The sequence below is a fragment of the Epinephelus moara genome, chromosome 12 (assembly GCF_006386435.1).
Source record: "Epinephelus moara isolate mb chromosome 12, YSFRI_EMoa_1.0, whole genome shotgun sequence".
Lineage (NCBI taxonomy): Eukaryota > Metazoa > Chordata > Actinopteri > Perciformes > Serranidae > Epinephelus > Epinephelus moara.
Window position 1 is genome coordinate 15,283,569 of NC_065517.1, and position 22,885 is coordinate 15,306,453.

The window sequence follows — 22,885 nt, forward strand, 5'->3', positions numbered from 1 at the left end:
ATTAAATGTATGATCTTGGGCGGGTTTTTCGTCACCAAATATGGTAAATATGAACATAAAAATATAAAAAAAGATACTGAAAAAATCCCTGTACTGTTTTCCCCTCAGCTGTGTTTGTTCAACATGAAACCAGTTGCTGCAGAATCACACCTGCTGGTTTTCAGCATCCTGATTGATCACATTGGAAATATCGGCCTATATATATTGAGGAAATTAAAGTCTAATCGAGGGGAATTAATTCTCAATCTTCATATTTTATATCAGGCCTGTCATCAGTAGGCCTCGTCCATCGGATCAATAACTGTTCTAATCTGCGAATTGATCCCTCTGATGAACTCTATCAGCTGTTTCTCACGTTTCGGGGCCAATTCACCACGTTACAAAGATGTGATCCGACAGAAGATTTTTACGCTTTACAAGCACGAGAGCGACGAAGGGGACAAATATAATCATTTATATTATCATCAGGTCGGTGTTGCAGATATTTAGGCCTCTGAAAAATCCCGATCATGAGGATAGGAATGAATTTCTAGGAATTAAAGACATTATGATGAAGGTTTAGAGAAAGGTGGTGTGCACATGCGTGTTTATGACCGCGTGCGTGTTTGTGTAGGCGATGTTTGTGTGCGTGCGTGCGTGCGTGTGTGTGTGTGTGTGTGTGTGTGTTTACTGTGTCATCTTCAGCATTTTTTCCCAGCTGGCAGCAAAGTGGCTCATAAGGAAGTGACATCACTTCTTCACAGTTAGGCCCAAAACATATATGAGGATAATCTATATCATAGTTTTTTCAGAATCATATGGTACGAGACATCCTGTATTAAGGGTTTATAACATGTATCTATTGGCTTTATTAATGGTTAATACGTTGTAGCAAAGCCTCTATGGCTTCAGGGCCATTCAGACTAATGCATGCAGCTAAAATTATTATTGATTAATTATTTAATCAGAACAGAAAATTAATTGGCAACCTGCAATGATCTGATGAATTTTTGATTGTTTCAGTCACCTTTAAAGTAAAAAAAAAAAAAAAGTATTTTTACAGCTGTGAGGATTTGTTGCTCTGAGGGGCATTTTTCACTATTTTTAAAAACATTTTTAAAGGAAAAAATGATGAATCCATTAATCAAAAAAATATTTTCTAGATGAATCAATACTGAAAATAATTGTGAATTACTAATCAAATACTGTCAGTAATAAAGGAGTTTGTTTATCATTGTCAAGTCATAGTTATAAATGTTAAGAAGTCATTATTAAAGGGGTCTAATAAATCCACCAAACCTGCATTTGTAAAAATGTTAATAATTTCACATCTACTTATTATTTTCTTGATTAAACAATTAATCGTTTATCTATAAAATGTCAGCATTATTAAAAAAAAAAACCATTATAAGTCCCCAGAGACCAAGGTAACCAATGTCTTGTTTTGTCCAGAACCTAAAGATATTCAGTTTACAAAGCTGGAGACAGAGAGGTTTAAGTCTTTTTTTGAATGAAAAATTACTTATTAAATGATTGAAGACAAATCCAAGTGTCATGCTAACCTGGTCATCTGAAATCTGTTCCTATTAACGGCTTTTAAGTGATATATAATTAGTGAATGGTTTATTAACCATCAAAAAATCCATTAGTTAGACCTCATAAGCTCTTTGTAAAATGTGCCTTTACAACAAGCACGTTATCTAGAACAGTCTGTGAAGTAACCGTGCTGTGGTCAAACCAGAATTTTTGTGTACTGATGTGGTTTTTTCCTGTTTGGGGAAACATCAATTTGGCCAGATTCTGTAAGGAATTCATGAATATACAAAAATAATAAAAAACCACGACCAAAAACTTGAATCAATTCTTACCACCACACTTAACCCCCCACTAAATTTCAAATAATAGATGTGGCAGCATTTTTGTGTAAGTTAAAATACATAACTCAAGTAAAGCTGCCAGCACCTTTAATGGTAGGTTTTTAAATAGAAAACTACAGTTACATGGTGACTCAACTAAAACTAAAGGGTCGCTGGTATTAAATACAGTAAATCAACAAATTCACATTCCAAACTTCCTAATTCATTCCTGTGTCTTTATGATGTTACCCAGCTGTGCTTACCAAAACCTATTTGTTGGATCATTTGCTCACTGGTAATGCCGATATTTCTGGCAGCCCAGTTGGCTGAGGGTTAATGAGAGTCTGGCAGGAGATGCTGGCTCTGTCACTGCAGCGGCTGCTTCCAGAAAATACCCCTGATAATAAACCAGTGAACCCAGTCAGGCCTATCATGGACTTTGGTCACCAGCCTGGTCTCTGGTAGCTCATTTGCTTGTACCCTAATATACTAAAGATAAGTGTAACTTAATGTTCCTCCTGATTATGGCTTAATTGAAATGATGGCTTAATTTGGAATCTTCTCAGAATAAATCATACTTCTAATGTTATCCTGCTCAATGAAAGCTGAGACAATACGTATTAATACTCAGATATTATTATGGATAACATTTAATGGAAAATGTTGACTCTGCATTTCAAATATATTTTTATATTCCGACAAGACTAAACGTCTACAACCATTCTCACAACTCTGTGAGGCTGTACCAAGATAAAGCTTTTTGCTATAACACAACCTAATAGCATTAGCATTTTAACCATGTTCACCATCTTAGTTTATTTATTCATTTTTTATTTTATTTTATATACTTAATTAATCCCCCAGAGGGGAAATTCAATTGTTAGCATGCTAACATTTGCCAATTAGCACCATACACAAAGTACAGCTGAGGCTGATGGGAATGTCATTCGTTTTGCAGGTATTACCGTAAACCCAAATATTAGACAACCCGAAAATCTGACCAGATGATGGTGCTACAGGAAAAGTCAGTGGATCACCAAAGTCATTAGGATTCATCCTCTGGGAACCATGAATATCTGTACAAAATTTCATGCCAATCCATGCAATACAGGTATTTCAATTTCGACCAAAGTGGTGGATTATGCCACTTGAGTTACTAAAAACATGAACCTGGCTCCAGACCTTTGAATTGCTGCCAGACCATTGGACTCCAGGAAGTTACTGCCCCTGACACTCCAGAAAATCAAATATTGTCATATTTACACTTATTGTTTTTTATATTAAGAAACAAATTAAGATTTAACAAAGATTTAATTAGTTAATTAGTGAGCTTTAAAGGTATACCATGCAGGATTTTACCAATAAACAATGTGTAGATTTATACAGTAGTAATCCCACCCAATCATCATCTATGACCCACTAGAGAACACAATGTATTTCTCTGCAGAGACTCTGCTCTCTGCCTGTTTTTAGTTATTATCTTTTTGTTTCCTGTGTTTGAGACGTTGACAGGCGTGTACCCCCACATCGCTCAGGTGAGTTTGGGGTTTTATACAAAGGTAGCGACCAGGTGCCAGACTGTAAGCAGCAGGCATCCAATAAACACAGCACTGAATTAAAGCAAATACAGCAGGGTGAAACTGGGATTAGCTTTTACTTTCACACTCAGTTGATAAACAGTAACTGACAATCCTGTATACCTTTAAAGGTCACGGTAAGCAGGTTATGCAGGCTGTTCTCATGCACTGTTCATATGTAGCCTATATCTACAGTACAAAAAGTAATGCATCAGAATTCATACATAATCCTCGTAATCATGAGCCAATAAATCGTATTCAAGCCCTGTAATCATGATGGCTGCGATCATGTGACGAATGTGCAGATGGAAGTAAAGACGGAAGTTGTTAAAAGAGCAAATCTCTGCATAAAGACACACAGGGCTTTCCCCCAGGAGAGGTGTTTGTGTCCCGTTTGTTTCCTTGCGGACGAGAAAAGGGGGAGTGCACATTTCCGGGAGGGCGTGTCCTTTTCAAAAATGCAAGAGGTGTTGCTTTGTTGCCGGCCGTTTTCACCGGTGTGTTAAACACACTTTAGAAAGGAGTGTCCCCAGACTATCAGAAGGCGGAGATCTCTGATTGTCTGGTGGGAGACTACTAAGCACTTAATGTGACATCACTCAACCATATTTCTTTTCCTAAACCTAACCTAAGTAACTTCACTTTTCTTAACTTAACCTACGTAACTTTATGTTTAGCATATAACTTTATGTTAAGTACGTAACATTACATTAAGTACGTAACATTACGATGCTCAACCATGTTTCTTTTCTTCAACCTATCCTACATAAATTTACTTTCCTAAACTTAACCTTTAACTTAATTTTATGTTAAGTACGTAACTTTATATTACATACGTAACATGACGATGCCAAACAATGATTCTTTTCCTAAACCTTACCCGCGTAACTTCACATTAAGTATGTAACTTAACGGTAAGTACCTAATGTGATGACGTCCAACCAGGATTCTTTTCCTAAACCTAAGCGGTAGGAGCACTAACTTGTAAGATATCATACCAACTGTTGTATGAGGACATGTTGAGAGCCAGTCTTGTTGTTTCCCTGTTTCCAGTTTCTGTGCTAAGCTAAGCTAACTGTAGCTTCACATTAAGTGTACAAATGGTGGTGTAAACCTTAAATCTTCTGATCTAACTCTGAGCAAGAAAGCGAATTAACGTGTTTTCCAAAATAATGACCTATAAGAGAGAATATAAAAGAAACAAAAGACAATGTAAAAAGAGATATACTGAACAAACAGGATTTACAGGAACAACTCTGAAATCAGCATATTTTTAAGACTGTGTCAATTGACAGTCACAGAGGTGGAATAGTTATGTACATCAAATCAGGGCTAAAATATCAACAGTAATAATACAATGATTATTGTTGTCATCATCACTTTGACTTGTCTGTTAAAACAACTGAACCAACACTTATCCCTCTGCAGCACCCCCCCTTTCCTCCCCGCAGTTATTGTTATGTCAGCTACATAAAATATTGCACGGGGCTCTCATACAGCAGAATGCAGCTGTAATTAAATGCTGGATGGTTACTGTTTCAGTGGACAGCTCTTCTGAGGTATCTTCATGTCAAATCATTTCACAGATGACTAAATATTCCCCTCAGGTCCCTGCACTGCTGATGCTGAGTGTCAACAAACGTCAACACCTGCCCTGCGGTGTATTGACTAACAGATGAACTTTAATATTTCCAGCATATACACAGTGTTGTTGTTTTGCCAACCAAGCACTTAATATAGCAGTTGATACCAATTTAACGGAACAGAATGATTATTGCAGAAACGTTCAAACCACCTATTACTTTGTTAGACATTTGAGATCAAATATGTGTCGTAAGGCAATAACAAACAACTGCGAAACTCTTTATTACATTTGTATTGCTCATTAGAGAGTTTTATTCAACAGTTGTGTCGGTTGTATTTCAACAGAGATAATACATGATGCACCAAATGCAAAGCAGAAATTCTTATTACTTAGTTTACAGTCAAACAATAGCATTTTCTTGTTTTTAAGAACAATTTTGGTGTCACAAGCAGTTGATCACAACTCCCAAATTATGACTCTAGGTATTACAAAACACAAAGGTCAACCCCGTCCCTTCCAAAGAGACTAAACCCAACCATGTGCGTGTGTTGGCTTAACATTACAACGTGTGTTTGTTGTTGAGGGAAAAAACGTCAATTCTCTGTGTTGTACTTACATAGTACATTTATTTTGAAAGAGACTGTGTGCAAACTGTACATTTCCTGTGAAAATGGAAGTGTATTTTGAAAACAGACAATGCATGTAACAGACTGATATTGACATAGCGTCCCAGAACATCAAAACCAACACACCCAGGGTACCTTGCACGTCATATGTTGACGTCCATGACCTAGCGTCAATATGTGATGAGGTCGGAGTGAGAATGTGTTGCAAAAAGAGACTGTATTAAAAAGTGAAAAGAGAGGAATGATTAACCAATGGACATACTCTACTTAAAACCCAACTGATTTCATAGTCTTTTGCAGACAAGTTCAATATGGTATTTCCATGTTAGTTTTTCATTGACTATGACACCTAGGAATTTAGTGTGAGGAACTTCAGTTATTTTGACTTTTGCTTTCATATATTTTTTATTTCTGTTACAAAATATCATAAAACTAGATTATAGTTAATATTTAGAGTTTGTTCATCTGAAACTAATTTGATTATAGATGATAGCTCTTCATTTGTTTCTCAAGTCAGTGTTTCATTTTCAAATGAAGCTAACAGACATGTCATCAGCAAATAGAAGAGGCAGTAAAATTTTTGCAGACCCTCTGTAGGTCATTCCTGTAAATTAAAAATGAGAGAGGTCCAAGGATGGAGCCCTGAGGTACTCCACAAAGTAGCTTAGCTCTATTTGAATTATACCTAGTCATAGAGAGGCTATAAAGGCTGAAAGGACACTGAGAGACAAAAATGTCACCTCAGACACACAAAACTAAGATAAAAAAAGTGCTAATGTAAAATTCAGGCATTCAAATGTGAAAATCAATGCGGTATGTCTGTTTTCAACATAGACTGTATAAAAGGAGTGGATTTAGCCTCTAGGTCTAAAAACCCTAGTAAATATTTTCCCAATAAGTTTATCAATCAATTGCTACCTTGAAGTCTTATTCAATACAGCATGATGTTCATTAAGTAAAATGTGGTCCCATTCAGTGTATAATAAATGATGAAATAGGGTGTGCTTTAGGGGGGCGGCTACTTTATGATTGACAGGCGTGTGCAGTGTCCTCAGTCAGATCCGCCCTCTTGTCAAAGTATGGCCACTAAAATAAAACAAGATGGCAATGGCCAAAACGCCAAGCTTGATGCTTCAAAACAGTAGTCCACAAACCAATGGGTGACATCACAGTGGCTGTGCCAACTTCTTTCATACAGTCTATGGTTTCCCAAGAACAAGCCAGGAAAAAAAGGCAACATGCCAAAGGTCTAAACAGCAAAGCAATCACCTCATGATGAGTCTGGTCTTTTGGATTCATTTATTTACAATCAATAGGCAGACATAAAACTCTATACTGGATGTAAAATGCCAGAAAATCACATCTGACTATATATGAATTTATCGCATGTGCATGCAGAGAAACTGCTGTTACAAGCTAACAAAAGAATCGTTTTTAATATTTGTTAAAAATATATTTGTGAAAAAGAAAAAATATATCTTCTAAAAATTAGGTGATTACATTTGACTATCCAGTGCTGTTGAAGATATTTTGGTAAATATTTAAATTTTAAAGATATAAATCTTATGTGGTAAATACATTTGTTGTACTACAACAAAGCCTCTACATTCTGGCCATGTTAAGTGTGTGCGTGTGTGTGCGTGTGTGTGTGTGTGTGTGTGTGAGTGTGTGTGTGTTTGTGGTTGCATTTGGATATTCTGTACAAAAGACTGTTTGGTCTGCAAAATCACAACATGCTCACATTTGAACAAACGTTGCCTTAAGGCTTCAGAGCACTCAAGTGTGTATATGTGTTATATGTATGTAGGTTGAGTGTGTGTTTGCTCTGATGTCCCAGTGGTGTAATTGAACAGAATCTGTTTTCCACTCGACTGAGTCTTTTCAGCGTGGACATCCCCTAAGACGTGTGTGTGTGTGTGTGTGTGTGTGTGTGTGTGGTTATCTCAAGACAGCCCAAATTAGTTTTTTTCCACCTCATTAGCCACATCATCGCAGCTCCCCCCCACTGCACATGGCAAGAACAGCAACCTGGAGATGTATGTGTTTGCCTGTGTGTGTGTGTGTGTGTGTGTGTGAGGAAAATGCAGAGGTCAGCCTTTTTTTTTTTTTTTGCTCCCATGCTAAAATCCAGCTCGATGTCTGTGTTAGACGTGAAGTATATCTGCATGTGTGATTCTCAGGTTGAACACTAAACAGTTTAACCATCCCACACACACCCTCTAATAGTGGGATGGGATGTTCTGATTGAGAGCATTACAGAAGAATCAATCAATAATGCAGTGTGTAATGAACTGTGGACTTCAATCTGAACATTGTCATTACTGTCAGTAGTTGTAGTAGAAGCAGTATCAGTAGTAGCAACAGTGAGTGCAGAGACGACTCATGAACCAAAAAGGAAACTGAAATTTTACGCCGTGTGCGTTTTTAGCAACTTCAGTCCAGACTGGAATATTTCAGTGACAGGATGGATCATAATGAAATCCTGCACAGACATGTCTTGCTGATTTTGTTGAGCCCCTGGATTTTTATCTAGTGCCATCATCAAATCCAGATTTTAATTTGTCTAGCCCTTGGTTTATGACGAAATACTTGCAAAAGTAATAATATGCCCTTAAACTTAGACTGAAATTTGTGTAAAGCCCTAAATGTTAACAACGATGACCAAATTTTATTTTGAACCAAAATTTTCACCATTACTTATTAAATCAACAAAAATAAATGCTGTATTTATTGTTGCTTGTTTCATAATGAAAATATCCTCTCCTGAAAATGATATGACTTCTTCCTCTTCTTTTTTTTGAACATAACTGTTGCAAGAAAAAAAACATTAGTAGCGGCTACATGACCTGAGAAACTGACTGATCTAAACTAGGACAGAGAGAGAATGCACATGTTGGCAAGCTGATGTTTAGCATTTATACAGCCTCAGAGAAGCTAGCATGACTAGGCTTTGCCAGCTTTGGCGATGCGGTTGCCTGCTAACATTAGTCTGATAAGCTGCAACTGTTTGCTTAGCATGTAGGTGGTAGCTCAAACTTACTTATGTACTTCAGTGATATATGCATATTACTTTCCGCTTGTCAACTGAGCCATTTCGGAGATTTTTAAAGTGAAATGAGACATTCAAAAGTGCAGCGGTGTCGTTATTTTCCATCACTGCAGCAGCAGGAAGCAGGAAGCCACTGAGGTGCCTTGACTTCAAGTAGGGCTGCATCAAGGGAACCAAATAGCAGCAGATGATTAAAAAAAATAACGTGCAATTAATGCATTAACGCTGACAGCCCTAGATAAGATGAACCTTTATTTATCCTGAATAAAACTGCAGCAGATGCAACACAAAGAGTGGGATGAGTACAAATATACAAGATGTTATCTGTTCTTTCAGCCGCATTTGTATGACTATATTTTAATGCAGTGGTTCCTTACTGGTGTGTCGCGGTCCAAAAGCAGGTCAAGTGACTCGCAAATGTGTTAAGTGTGTGAAAAACACACACACTACTAATACACTACAGTGAATTTCCAGCACAGACCTTTAATTTTGAAGTGTTGTTTCCTCCTGTAGAGTGACGAATGGACAGCTACTTGACAAAGACAGCAAACTAGCTCAACAACATTGCCAAACACAAGTATGACACTATTGTGTGGACCTTGAACTAATGACTAAGGAGAAATCTGGACCCTGGGACCGGACCTGTTGGGAACCACTGTTTTAATGAGTAGTTAAGGCCTCTTTGACACTAATTAAATTATATTGAAACAAGAACTAACTGTGACCTTGATGTCTAAAAACATACTTGTTTTTTGACCTGCAAATCACCAAATGTGTGTTTACTGGATAACAGCAAACACACTAAAACTAATTTTTGGTGTAAAGGACAATGGAAATGTAACAGGTATGTGTTGTGGAACTTCATTGAGGAGGAGTCTGTTTTCATCCACTCACCCTACCCCACCTCAGCATTAATCGATCTGACCCGTTTCTTCTTTAGTGGATGAGCGCATCTCGTCATTCTTCCACTTTAGTGAACATTGATCGTGATCCACTTTGTCAGGAGACGATCTGTTTCCACTAAATGTAGCACTTCCAAACAATACTGTGCTCTGCAGCAACATTTACTGCAAAAAATCAATCCACTCAATGCCTTATATATACTGTAGAAACTGAGGCTGTTACAGGGTGAACATACACTCTAGTGTCAGTAAAGCACGCCAGAAGGTGACTCTGGGCTGACATGAGGAAACTCCAGCTGATATCACTGAGTGCTGACAGTCATGTCGGCCAAAGGATTCCCCAGAGTTCTCAAAGTGTTACTCTACCATTGTAAAAAGTAAAAAGTACTAGCTCCTGAAATTTGTACCTAAGTACTTTAGATCTGCAATCAGCAAAAGGAACAGCTACCATCTCAGCTTTCTTTTGGCTATATGAATTTTGTTCTAATATTGATGTCTTAACATGTTTTTTATCCAATTATCAGACGAGTTCAAATACAGGTAGATCAAAAATTAGAGATCTTTTCCATTGAGCAACAATATGCCACAGACTGTACAGTTAATAAATGGACTCTCAAACAGTTTGCAGTCATACTTAGGCAGAAACTAGTCCAACTTGCCTCTAAAACAGACTTAATTTTAAAAGCCCACTTTGTGTAGATTTTTAACATCTTTCATATTTTCTGATGGCATTAGGTCTTGTTGATAAAAAAGACAATCCCTGGAACAAGCCCATACACACAGGGGCTTTAAAAACTGTTTGAATGTAGGGGATGGACCATGTCCGTCTTCATAAACACATACCTTCTGTATCCCTGCAGCTCCTTTCCAGATTCCAAAGAGCAATATCCCGACTTCCCTTTTAAGAATGGAGGCATGGCCGGTGCCATCGAGCTGAAGCGACCCGTCGGCGCCCACTGCCACGGTGCCAAAGCCGCGGTGTGTGAGGAGAGCGGGGACAAGCTGCTGGCCAAGAAGAAACTCTACATCGCTTCGGCCGTCTGCCTCGTCTTCATGATTGGCGAGGTCATAGGTAAAAGTTTAGGAGCTCAAACCTCAGGAGTGACAGAGAACAGAGGGTCAGATGTCAGGACATTTTCTGATGCATAATCAAAATCTCAGCAATGTTATTTTTTTTAAGAGACAGTTCGACCCAAAATCAAAAAATACATATTTTACCTCTTACCTGTACACCCAACAATCGTATCACGGCACAGAAGGAAGTGTTCATCTATACTGCTAGCTCACCTAGCACCCTGGAGCTAGCTAATGTTATAGCTATGTCGAAAAGGACGCCATTAATGTTCAACATCGCTTGCTGTCACAAGCACGAGCCTCTTGTCCATGAGTAGATGCACTCTTCCTTCTGCATGGTGATACAGTTGGCAGGTGTAGTTTGGTAGAATGAAATAAGTTCTTACATGATTATTTTGAGTGACAAGGTCATGATTTCAGGAAAGAGACATTGCTGTTGAGTTTTCAACTTTTTATTTATAATTATTATTATTATAATTATTATTATTATAATGGAAAGAAGGCAGACATCTTCACAGTTCATACCTCCAACACTTGGCAACTACAATTATAAATAGAACTACAAGTAAGAGGAGGAAATATATGTATTTGGGGGGAACTACAGAGGGTCAAAGGAGCNAGGAAAGAGACATTGCTGTTGAGTTTTCAACTTTTTATTTATAATTATTATTATAATTATTATTATTATAATGGAAAGAAGGCAGACATCTTCACAGCTGATACCTCCAACACTTGGCAACTACAATTATAAATAGAACTACAAGTAAGAGGAAATATATGTATTTGGGGGGAACTACAGAGGGTCAAAGGAGCTGTTATCTATCTAACTGGCACTACTAATGATGTGTGCAATAAATCTTTCTTTTTTTGCGATGTAATGTAACATATAAATGCAGTGTTGAACAAATTCTTATCATAGAGACGTGTTAAAAAAACAACATTTGATTAAAAAAATGATGATATACAATAATTTCCTTTCCCATGAACTAACATAAAAAACAACTGGTGTTATGAACACTTGTTTGTCAGGAGGAAAAACTTGTGATTTTCTGGATGACAGTTGCTACTGATTCAAGCGTTGTAGCTACAGCAGACTTTTTTTTCCCAGAAAATGTTTAGTGGTGCTGACAGCCTTCCCCCTCCATGGACACGAGATAAAGTAATAGCTGGCAATGTGGACAATCACTTGGTTGTCAGAGGAGGCTTTGGGATCCTCAGAGGAGTCTTTGCCGCTGGCACATAAGTAATAGATGTTTAGTGTGTTTGGATTTGCTCCAGTTTAGAATCAGGCCTAACAAGTTGCGTAGAAAATGGCCGGTATGTTATGGAAGTTCATTAATGACCAAAGTATTGAGCAAGCAGACAGTAATAATTAACACTAAGCAGCATGTATGTCACACTTAAGAGTTTATTTGAGCAAAACAACTTCTGGACAGGATTCTGAGGATTCTGAGAATAGCAGATGTTTTGAGGACACAAGAAAGAATTGTGTGACAAGATTTGAACAAACTGTAAAGCTTCCTACATTCACTATCTTTATTTTTAAAGGGTCCCGCCTTCATTGCATATACTGTATGAAATAATGGACGTAGCTACCATGAAATCACCCACTGGTTTGTGGAGTCATCTTTAAAGCGACACTTACCTTTCTGAGAATTTTACACTTTTCTTTGTTTAGGTTAAAATGCTATTAATAAGCTGATGGCACACTAAAATGTAAGTGAATTCCACCAGAGATACAAACTCCTAATTGTACCATTCACATATGGTTCTGAGAAAACTCGAAAAAGCGTCCTGTCTGTCTTCCCCATGTGGAGGCCTCCGACTGACGTAACTGTTCGCGTAACATCTCTCATCAGTCATCACTGACTCCGGCTGAGTTTTAAAACTCCAGGGTTGCGTTTGACTGTCTTGGTTGTAACGTTACACTCGCTCTCCTCTTCCGTGTATCTAACATTACCTTGCCAACACCTACGTGTATCATAGACATAATGAGGACGTAATGGAGGAGGGGGGAGTAGGCCTTTGGAGGGAGGTGGAGTTGCAGGAGGAGGGGGATGGGACTTTGGAGGGAGGCGGGAGTTGTGGATGTTCAAATTTTGCTGTGTGAAATGCAAGAAAGGTAAGAGTTGCTTTAAGTCTCGAGTTCAGCATTTAAGCCATCGCCATCTTGATTTTTTGGAGGCAAAGTGGCCATATTTGGATGAGAGGGTGGAGCTGTGGAAGAGCGAGGGGTGAATCTGACTCATAGACTGTGGTGATGCCTCACAGACAGCCTGTCACACAAGTGGCCCGACCTTAAATATATGTAACTTTAGGCCCTAATTAAATGTAACTGGGTGAGTTATATAAAAATTCATCCCTTGTACAGTTGTCATGAGCTGTAGAGACCAATACTGTCTTTTGTACCAGGCTGTCAATGTGTTTATTTTTGCTAACAACCAGGTTTTGGTGTGTTGCATTGAGTTATGTTAGCCAAAAATGGTTAGCATGTACTGTCTGAAAATCCTCCAGAACAGCTTTAGATAAATGTTTTAAACCTCACGACAAACAACTATCGTATAATTTGAGATCTCGCTGTGCACAGATTAGATGTGGTATACTGACACTGACACTGGAGGATACAGAGGATACAGGGTTTAAACTGAATGAGGTGGAAATTCACATTTGTTTTACTCTTCATTGTTCTTTTAATCATGATTTACGAGAATCATTAAAAAAAAATCTAGATTTAAATTTGATTAGAGTTGAGGATGATGCTTTAATTCTGAATATATATATCTAAGGCACAAATTAGGAGGAGATTGTCATACTTCACTTTATGTGGGCATAATACATTTGTTTTAAAAGATACAATACAACAGAGAAAACTTTCACATCAAGCTGCTGTTATGGACAAAATTACTGAAGGGAAAGAAAGCCATTTTATACAGACAACTACATAATCATAATGAAAATACTGCAATAGCTGCACATTTCTCTTAAACACAAAGAAACTACAAAGAATAAAAAATTTCTTTATAACTTAGAGTATATAACGGTGGCTCACATCCACTGGCTGTTTGCCCAGATGTTTATGATGATATAAAAGAATATCACATCTCTTTTACCCGAGGCATTTAAGAGGACCCAAGTATTAATACATATCACGGTTTGTAGCTGCATTAAATTACAGGTTTTATAAACCTTTAAATGACTCGGAGAGATGTAATTAAAGGACTGAGGGTGTTCTCACAGTTGGTGACACACTCCTTGTCAGCAAGTTTTTAAAGTTAGTTTTCTGGTCATTAATTGGGTCTAACTGGAGATTGCTGGATGATTTACCCAAAGTGTGGAGGCAACTTCATACAGTGTCTTTTTTTTTGTATTATACTTTTAATACCAGTAACGTTATGACCTGTTATTCAAAGATTTAGCTTAAAGTGCAACAGTTGTTTAGACATTAGTTTGCAGATGTAAAGTGTGCTTCAGAGGGATTTTCTTGGCTAACAGTAATAATGGTGTTTCCCTGTGTCTTACAGGAGGTTACCTGGCCCACAGTCTGGCCATCATGACTGATGCAGCCCACCTCCTGACAGATTTTGGCAGCATGATGGTGAGCCTGTTCTCGCTGTGGATCTCCTCCAGACCACCCACTAAAACCATGAACTTTGGTTGGCACAGATCAGGTCAGGACGAGAGATCAGACACCTTTGAGTGGATGGATGGAGTGAGGAGAGGGGAAGATGAATGGATGGAACAATTTAGTACATTTATTTGTTGCTATATATGTTTAAGAATCCTTGGATAATAGAAGGATGGTGGTGAAGTATCTATTACTTTCTTTATCTGACATATCTGAATTTTTTTTTTCTACTGATTTTCCAGCAGTTTTATGTTTTAGAGTAATCATTTCAGTCTCTAGTAAGGCCGTGACATCTGTCCATAAAAATTAGTTTTTATTTTCACAGTTCACATTTAGCAAGTTGCATCTAAATGTACAATTTGTCCAACCAGTGGTGGACTCAGGCTGTCTGAGGGGCAGGGGCAAAAAAAAAAAAAAAAAAATGGCACCAGCACATACAAAGTTTTGTAGCATGTAGGGCAGCTTATATGGTAAGTCACCATGTTTTCTAATTTTTAGGGTGTCCAAGAGCAGTGTTTCCCAACTTTCTTCCTGAAAGGACCCATTTTTTATGTTTGAGTCAGCCCCTAAGTGAAAATTTTATTGATATTTCATATCATATTCAGTGCTTAACAATAACAGTACAGAACAACTGATAAACTGTATGATACAGTGAAAGCAATAACTGCAAGAGGTTTGTGTAAAACAAGCAATCTGGATACATTTTGGACAGGTTATGTCCTGGGAATATTGCACTGGAGACAAGTTTTCCCGGTATTTTTTAGGATCTTTTTTAGACAATTTTTGTCTGAATTATGATTTTTTTTTAACAATCATACATACTTGATAGGCTATTTTAAAAAAAAGATATATTGAGAGTTTTTTCCTCTCTGATGCTTGGCCATCGTTCTATTAGCTCTTAGGTTGTTTCAACTGCTTACTTCTCTAATGCAGGATGAGGCTGTTTAGCAGAGCGTGAAGGCTCTGTGAATAAATTCGGTCTTCACTGTGGCCTTATCCTGTGGCATAGATCTTAAATAATAATCTAAATAAAAATAGATATTGAATAAACTGCTGAAATATAGGCCTCATGTATTTTTTTTACACCCCTCAAAATCAAGAAGGCCTCACAACCCCTGTGTAGCTTTGGCAACCCATCATGGGGGTCAGGACCCCCAGGCTGAGAGTCAAGCACTTTTTTATGCACCCAAGAGGGCACTGTATTGTGTTTTCTCCATTTCAATTAGCAGTATAGGACATTCAGAGCATATCTAATTCACAGTCTGCGCCGGGATTGTCAGCACATGGTTCTCAACAGATAGGCAGCTGAACTGGGGGCTAACAGCTATCAGTGCTAACAGCGCCAGTAGTGCTAACACCAGTGACAGTGCAGACAGAGCTACCTGGGGTGGGAAAACTGGAGGGTGGGCATTACACTTCTGTGACAGTGCCATCGCCAATATCAACAGTAAACGCTGTGAAAGCAGTGCAGAGAGGCCGCTAGCCAGTGGGATACCATAGACTGTAGAAATAATGGACGTAGCTACCGCGGCGTCACCTACTGGTTTGTGGCTCCCCTTTTGAAGCCTTGAGTTTGGCACTTCGGCTGTTGTCATCTTGTTTTTTTGGAGCCAGAAGTGACCATATTTGGGCGAGAGGCTGGCGCTGTGAAGGCATTTGGAGGAGTTAGGGGGGAAATGACTGAAAAGCTGAGGACACTTTCAGCAGACAGCTTGACTCTTAACAATACGTAACTTTAAGTCTTAATAAAATGTAAATGGGTGAGTTGTCGTGATCGAGAAAATTAGCAATAGAGGCCAAAACCAATTTTTTGAACAAGGCTGTAAAGATGGACATTTTAACATGAGTGTCTGTGGGGATCAACTGGCTTCTGGAGCCAGCCTCAAGTGGCCGTTCAAAGAACTGCAGTATTTTGGCACTTTTGTTTTGGCTTCATTTTTCAGCCCCTGGAGGTTGCCACTTTTATTATCACCTTTATTTATTCAGGGAGGGCCAATTGAGAGCGAGCTCTCATTTCCAATGGCGCCCTGATTACAGTACAATAAAATACAATTCAATACACATTACAATACGTATCAATAACAATAATATACACACAACAGAAGCATATAATGAAATCAACAAGTACATGTACATTCAGAAAGCATGAGGTCAATAAGAATGCGTTTAAAATGATTAAAAGGAATCAATGTATCCAACTGAAGCTGAGACAGCAGATTATTCCATTTAAGAGGAGCGAAATAACCAAAAGCAATTTTTCCTACCTCCGTTCTAACAGTTGGGATATTAAGAGCCAGTGAGTTTTGTGCACGAGTGGGGTAGTTAAAAGATCGAAAACTCAGTAAGCTCAATAAATAGAGAGGAAGTTTTTTAAGCAATGCCTTATAGATAAACAATATACAGTGTTGCTCCCTTCTCAGAGCCAGGGAAGTCCAGCCTACATTCTGATAGAGTTGGCAGTGATGGGTCATGAACCCATCGCCAGTAATAAATCTAATAGCAGAATGATAAATTGTGTCAAGTGGTTTAAGAATAGAGGGAGAAGCATGCATATAAATAATATCACCATAATCTAAAACCGATAAAAAGGTAGCAAGTACTAATTGCTTTCTACAGTGCTGAGGTAGACGGGATTTATTTCTATAAAAGAATGCCAATAAAGGCTTCAGCTTCTTTAAAAGTTCTGCAACATGTAAATTAAAAGACAATTTGTCATCGATCCAGATACCCAAGTACTTATAACAGGAAACCCTTTCCAAGGGAGTCCCATCAGCAGTAGCAAGGCTGATCTTATTTAAGTCAGCAGTGCGTTTTTTTGTGAAAATCATGTACTTTGATTTTCCTGGATTTAAAACCAATTTAAGATCAGTCAGAGTGCTTTGGATACAACAGAAGTCATCTTGTAAATTACTCAGAGCTATTTCAACAGAGGGAGCAAAAGAATATATGATTGAATCATCAGCGTAAAGATGAATTGAGCTATTTTTGATACCACAATTAAAATCATTGATATAAATAGAAAATAACAGAGGTCCTAAAACAGAACCCTGCGGAACCCCTTTGTATATATTCAAGAATTCCGATGTGAAACCATCACTAATCACAGCTTGTGATCTACCAGATAAATAATTCTCAACCCATTTACATGACTTGTAATCAAGCCCAATATTATGCAGACGCTCAAGAAGGATAGTATGGTCAACCGAGTCAAAGGCCTTAGAAAGGTCAATAAAAAGGGCAACACAATCAAGTTTACTGTCTAGTGCTTGAGCGATATCGTTCATAACCTTAGCAATTGCTGACACAGTGCTATGCCCAGGTCTAAAACCAGACTGATAGATGTTTAAAACTTCATGTTCAGATAAAAAAGATCTAATTTGGTTGCTTATCAGACGTTCTAATAGTTTCGCCAAGCAGGGTAGTTTTGAAATTGGGCGGTAATTATTCAGTTCATTTGAGGGGCCACCTTTGTGCAGAGGAGTTACAAATGCTGTTTTCCATATATTAGGAATACAATCAGTTAAAAGAGTCAGATTAAAAATGTGCAACAAGACGTCAACAATAAAAGGTGCAGCTAGTGTCAGAAGTCGAGGGTTCAAATTATCAGCCCCTGTAGACTGCCTAGGATCAAGACTATAAAGAGCACTGAGCACTTCAAATCTAGTAAAGGGCCTAAAAGAAAACCTATGAAGACTAGTATTTACAGGAGTAGGGTTTGTGTTACTGACCAGGCTAGAGGTATTAAAGATATGACCCGCAGCAATAAAGTGTCTGTTAAAAATGTCACATTGTTCATTTTTATCAAAAATGGAGATAGAGTCCAGGGAAATCTGAGTGGGTAAGGATGAGGAGGGGCTATTTGAGAGGGTCTTGATTGTTCTCCAGAACTTAGATGGGTTACCAGAACAGTCAGATAAAGACGTAACATAATAGGAAGATTTAGCATTACGTATAGCTACAAGGTATTTATTTCGAAGATGACGAAAATATTGCCAGTCACTAAATGAACCAGAGGCGCGAGCCTTATTCCAAGCAGTGTCCCTAATGCGTAACAATTCAGCAATTTCCTGTGAGAACCAGGGGTTGCTTCTGTTTTTTGTTCTCAATTTCTTAAAAGGGGCATGTCTATCAGCCACAGAATTAAAAGCTTTAATAAAATAATTCAAAGCTAAGGTAGGATCAGAAATATCAGTTATGTAAGATATATCAAAAGAAGAAAAATCATTTAAAAAATCCTGCTCCACAAACTTTTTAAAATTTCTCTTAACTTGTGGGGTGCTACTAGCATACATGCTTGGCTAGACTCTCTATCACCATAACAAGCAGAAAAGCTCAGATTACCAAAAAAGAGAGAGGAAGCGTGACTTAATTCTCTGCTCAGGATGCCAATTTTCCACTATATTTTTACATAGCAGTTGATGCTCATTAGAGGGCGCTTTATCTTGTTTTACAGCAGCACACCAACACCCACATGTCACTTCAATCTGACCTGGGTAAAAACAATATCGAGAGTAGACAAATGAGTCATTTTTGTGGAGGTAAATTTTGTTGTCGTACTCCAGTAAAGAAACAAGTGTTAGAGAGCCCTCCACTCCAAGAATCTGCACTTGTAGCAAATTTTGTGAACTTACTGCATTTCCAAAGTATCTGTATAGTAATGAGTCACTCATAAAAATAAGCTGCATTAAAGCTATGAACTTGAGGGTTAACACAACATAACATCTGCGTCCCTACTGTGAGCCTGAGTGTCTTGTATGTGTGAGATTACTTTAATGTTGAAGCTCTGCCTCTGAGGGATGTGGTGTGTTATTTAACTTCATGTCCAACTGTGGTGCTCAGATAGAGGTGTGCACTCAGTGTGATGAACTGTATTACAATATGAAGTGATTAAGATTCCTGCCTCTCCTTTCTTCTCTCCACAGAGATCCTCGGGGCATTCATCTCAGTCATTTCCATCTGGATCGTTACGGGAGCTCTGGTCTATTTAGCCATCGAGAGGATCGTACGCAACGACTATGAGATTGATGGCCATGTAATGTTAGTCACCTCCGGGTGTGCTGTCATCGTCAATATAGTGTGAGTGGTTCTCAGCATAATGGGTGTTAACATAGTACATTATGTCATTGTAATAAAGGCAAACACTACATTTAAAAGCTTCATGATTCATGAATCTCAGCTTGAAAACTATGTTCACCTCAGCTACAACTGGTAAATATTTCTTACTGGGACATAGGATCCTGATATAGTTCAGGAATTCTTAGCAATAGTAAATCTATCTAAATAGGACTTCTATTAACTGGATCAACTTTTACGCCGCAGCATTTTTTTCCCCCAGTGCTAATGTTCATGCTAAAATGACAGGCTACTAGAATGAGTGTGAACTGAGCTGAGTGCAAAGTCTATAAACAAAAATGCAGGCTGTTAAACTAGAAGGTTAATCAGACATCTGGGCCTCCATCCAACAGGTGCAGAAGATAAACAAAACAAAACAAGCTAATGTCAAAGATCAATAATGCTCTCGGTCTCAAAAGAAAATCAAAATAATACAGTATGATGCTTTAAACTGAGTATGAATTATTTTGTATTGGCAGTGAAGTGTTTCTACCACCTGAAAGATAGTATAATTGCTATACTACTTCAAATACATGTTACACAATTCAACATATTTGAAAAAAAAAATATCAGGAAAATAGGATAAAGAGTATTTTATGACGATATTATCATCAGGATTGCGTTTAAATCCACTGGTGGAATGTAACTAAGTACATTTACTCAAGTACAAATTTGAGTTTTATTTGAGTATTTCCATCTTATACATGTTTATACTTCACCACATTTTGAAATATTGTACTTCTTACAGCAGTACATTTGCAGAATAAGATAATTAATTCAAGATATAAATAAACTAATAAACTTTAATTTTATAGGTTATGTTACCCAGCAGTGTATAAAGTTAATTAATTTAGCTCCACCTTTACCAGCTGCATCAATAAAATGATAAACACATTAATGCATCATGAATTATAATCCAACAATATCATATACATGATTCTGAAATGGCCCACTCTGCATAATGATTACTTTTACTTGATATTGATATATCAGTTCTTTTGGTACTTAAAGAATATTTTGATGGAAATACTGTTGTACTTTGAGTATTTTTACACTGCAGTACATCAAACCTGGAAAAAAAGTGATATACCTTTTGTCATCAGTAGTTTTTAGGTCTCTGAAAATCCTCAGTCATCATGGAGGGATTACTAAAAAGGCCCACTGGCTACAGGTACAGGGGCCCAAAGTGTCAGGGGTCCCCTGGCCTTCACTTTCAAAATGTCACTTAAATTAACATGTACCAACTCAGGAGAGACAAAAAGGACCACAAAGACATTCAAAGAAGACTACAAACAGACGCAAAACAACATCAGCAAATTTCTATATCAGGGGCCCATTGTCTCATAATGTCACTCCTACATAAACATCCCTCAAAATGTTGTTATTTGCTGCCAATAAAAATATCTGTTGTCAGGAATAGGAAAAAATGTAGTCATAGTAGTTAAAACCAGAATATGTCATTTTGTGATCACGTTTTAAAATCCTTTTGCAAGAATGGATATTTACTTTTTGTGGGTGACACTTTTTACGTCCCACTGTTCAATTTCAGTGTCAAACTACTTTATGTTTCGATTTTTGTTTTTCTTTCTTAGTGGGGAAATTTGTGTTTGAAGCTAAAACCTGCATCTTTATAAACTGTTTTCCTCTCAGGCAAAACAGAGTCAGTAATTAAAGTACCTCTGTCGTTCTGTAGCATGGCCTACATCCTCCATCACTCCACCACCTTCCACGCCCACGGCAGCGGTTATCACCAGATTGACGAGGGTGGCCAGAGTCCCATCGCTCACGGCCACTCCCACACGCTCCTCGGTGGCCATGGCAACACGAGTGTCCGCGCAGCCTTCATCCACGTGCTCGGAGACCTGCTGCAGAGCGTCGGCGTCATGGTGGCTGCGACCATCATCTATTTTCGGGTCAGATATAGATCACATTCATGTTAGGGTGAGACTGAAATGCCAGTTTGCTGATATTGGCATTTTAAATAAAAATCCAAAATGATCCAATCGTCTTTGATGATGCCCTTTAACTTAAATAATTCTGGTTTTCAACAGAATTTTGATGAATTTATGGCCTAAATATTGTTGCATTTAATTCTTTTTTTTAATGTTCAGGATCAAGACAGTCTTTTTGTATTTTAACTGAATATTCTCTGTATAATACATCCTATAATACCTAACACGAAAACCTCTTACTCGAGCATCAAATGTTATTTAAAGGTATGTATTAATGTGTACAGATGAGGAGATGAAAGCATGAATGCTTCTATTTATTCCGAGTCTTGTTTATTATGAACGGGTTAAATATTTCTGTCATCATGCAAGATGTTCCCTTCTCTTTTTGCCCTGGGCACTTTAATGGCTGCTGACTGGGGAAAACAGCATCTGATGTCTCTTTACTCACTCTTTAAGTCTCTGTAACCTCTTTTTTTTCTCTTTCAGCCTGAGTATAAAGTTGCAGATCCCATCTGTACGTTCCTGTTCTCTGTTTTTGTCCTCTGCACCACGGTCACCATCCTTAGAGATGTCTTTAGGATACTCATGGAAGGTACTTCATTTTGAGATTGTTATTATATAACATTTTTTCCTCTGTTATACTTTAAAAATGTATAGGTTGGGAGAGGAGAATGATGAAAATGTTAGGTTTCTGACACAAATAATGATTGAGGTGCAATGATTAAAATTTCAAAAAACCATAGCTGCCATTTCACCACCACGACAAAACTACTTATTTACTTGGAAATCATATGTTAATATAAACTCTCAGCACTGAATACACAAAAAAAATAAAGCAAATTGCCATAACTCGGGTACTATCTTGTATAACGTTGAATCCAGGACGGGTTTAGTTTAAGTTGGCATAAAGACTATGAACAGCTATCCTGCTAACATCTCTAAAGCTCATGAACTGACACGATGTATCTTGTTTGTTGAATCTGAAGACATCTTTGTCTCCTGCTCCGTTCTTAAATGAATAGCTAGACATGTGTGAAATACACTGATTCGCTGAGAGTTAGATGAGAAGAATGATACCACCGTTCGGTACACTAAATATGAGGCTATATCTTACAGCTGGCAGCTATGACAAGTTAATTAGGCTGGTCAGTTTTAGTAGTGCTAGTAGGTGAATTTTTTAAACTTTGCACAGAGCCAGGCTAGCTGTTAACCCGTTTCCAGTCTTTATGCTAAGCTAAGCTAAGCTAAGCTAAGCTAAGCTAACCAACTACTGACTGTAGCTTCATATTCAAAGAAGCCCTACACAACATTCAGAGAATATCTCTATTCAGAATCTGGGGTGGCATCGTCTGCATGGAGGTGGCTGAGCTGGTGGCTTGCAGCTACCAGTGCTAACTCAACAAACAGTGCTAACAACAGCAACAGTGCTGACAGAGCTAACAGTGTTAAAGGAGCTATATGTAAGAAATCTAAAGCAAATAGTCGTAAAATCATCCTAATATGTCACAGAGACTAAGGAATAATGTTCATATAACATACTGATCTCAC

The 22,885-nt window shown here is 37.9% G+C and overlaps 1 protein-coding gene across 1 annotated transcript in view; it reads left to right on the plus strand.

The window, feature by feature from the left end:
• slc30a2 (solute carrier family 30 member 2) overlaps positions 1–22,885 on the plus strand; it is a 31,378-nt gene that overhangs the window by 1,368 nt on the left and 7,125 nt on the right. The window contains exons 2-6 of the mRNA XM_050058960.1: positions 10,435–10,646; positions 14,170–14,316; positions 19,196–19,349; positions 21,079–21,298; positions 21,824–21,929. Coding sequence (XP_049914917.1) covers positions 10,435–10,646; positions 14,170–14,316; positions 19,196–19,349; positions 21,079–21,298; positions 21,824–21,929 — 839 coding nt within the window. The remainder of the gene's footprint in view (positions 1–10,434; positions 10,647–14,169; positions 14,317–19,195; positions 19,350–21,078; positions 21,299–21,823; positions 21,930–22,885) is intronic.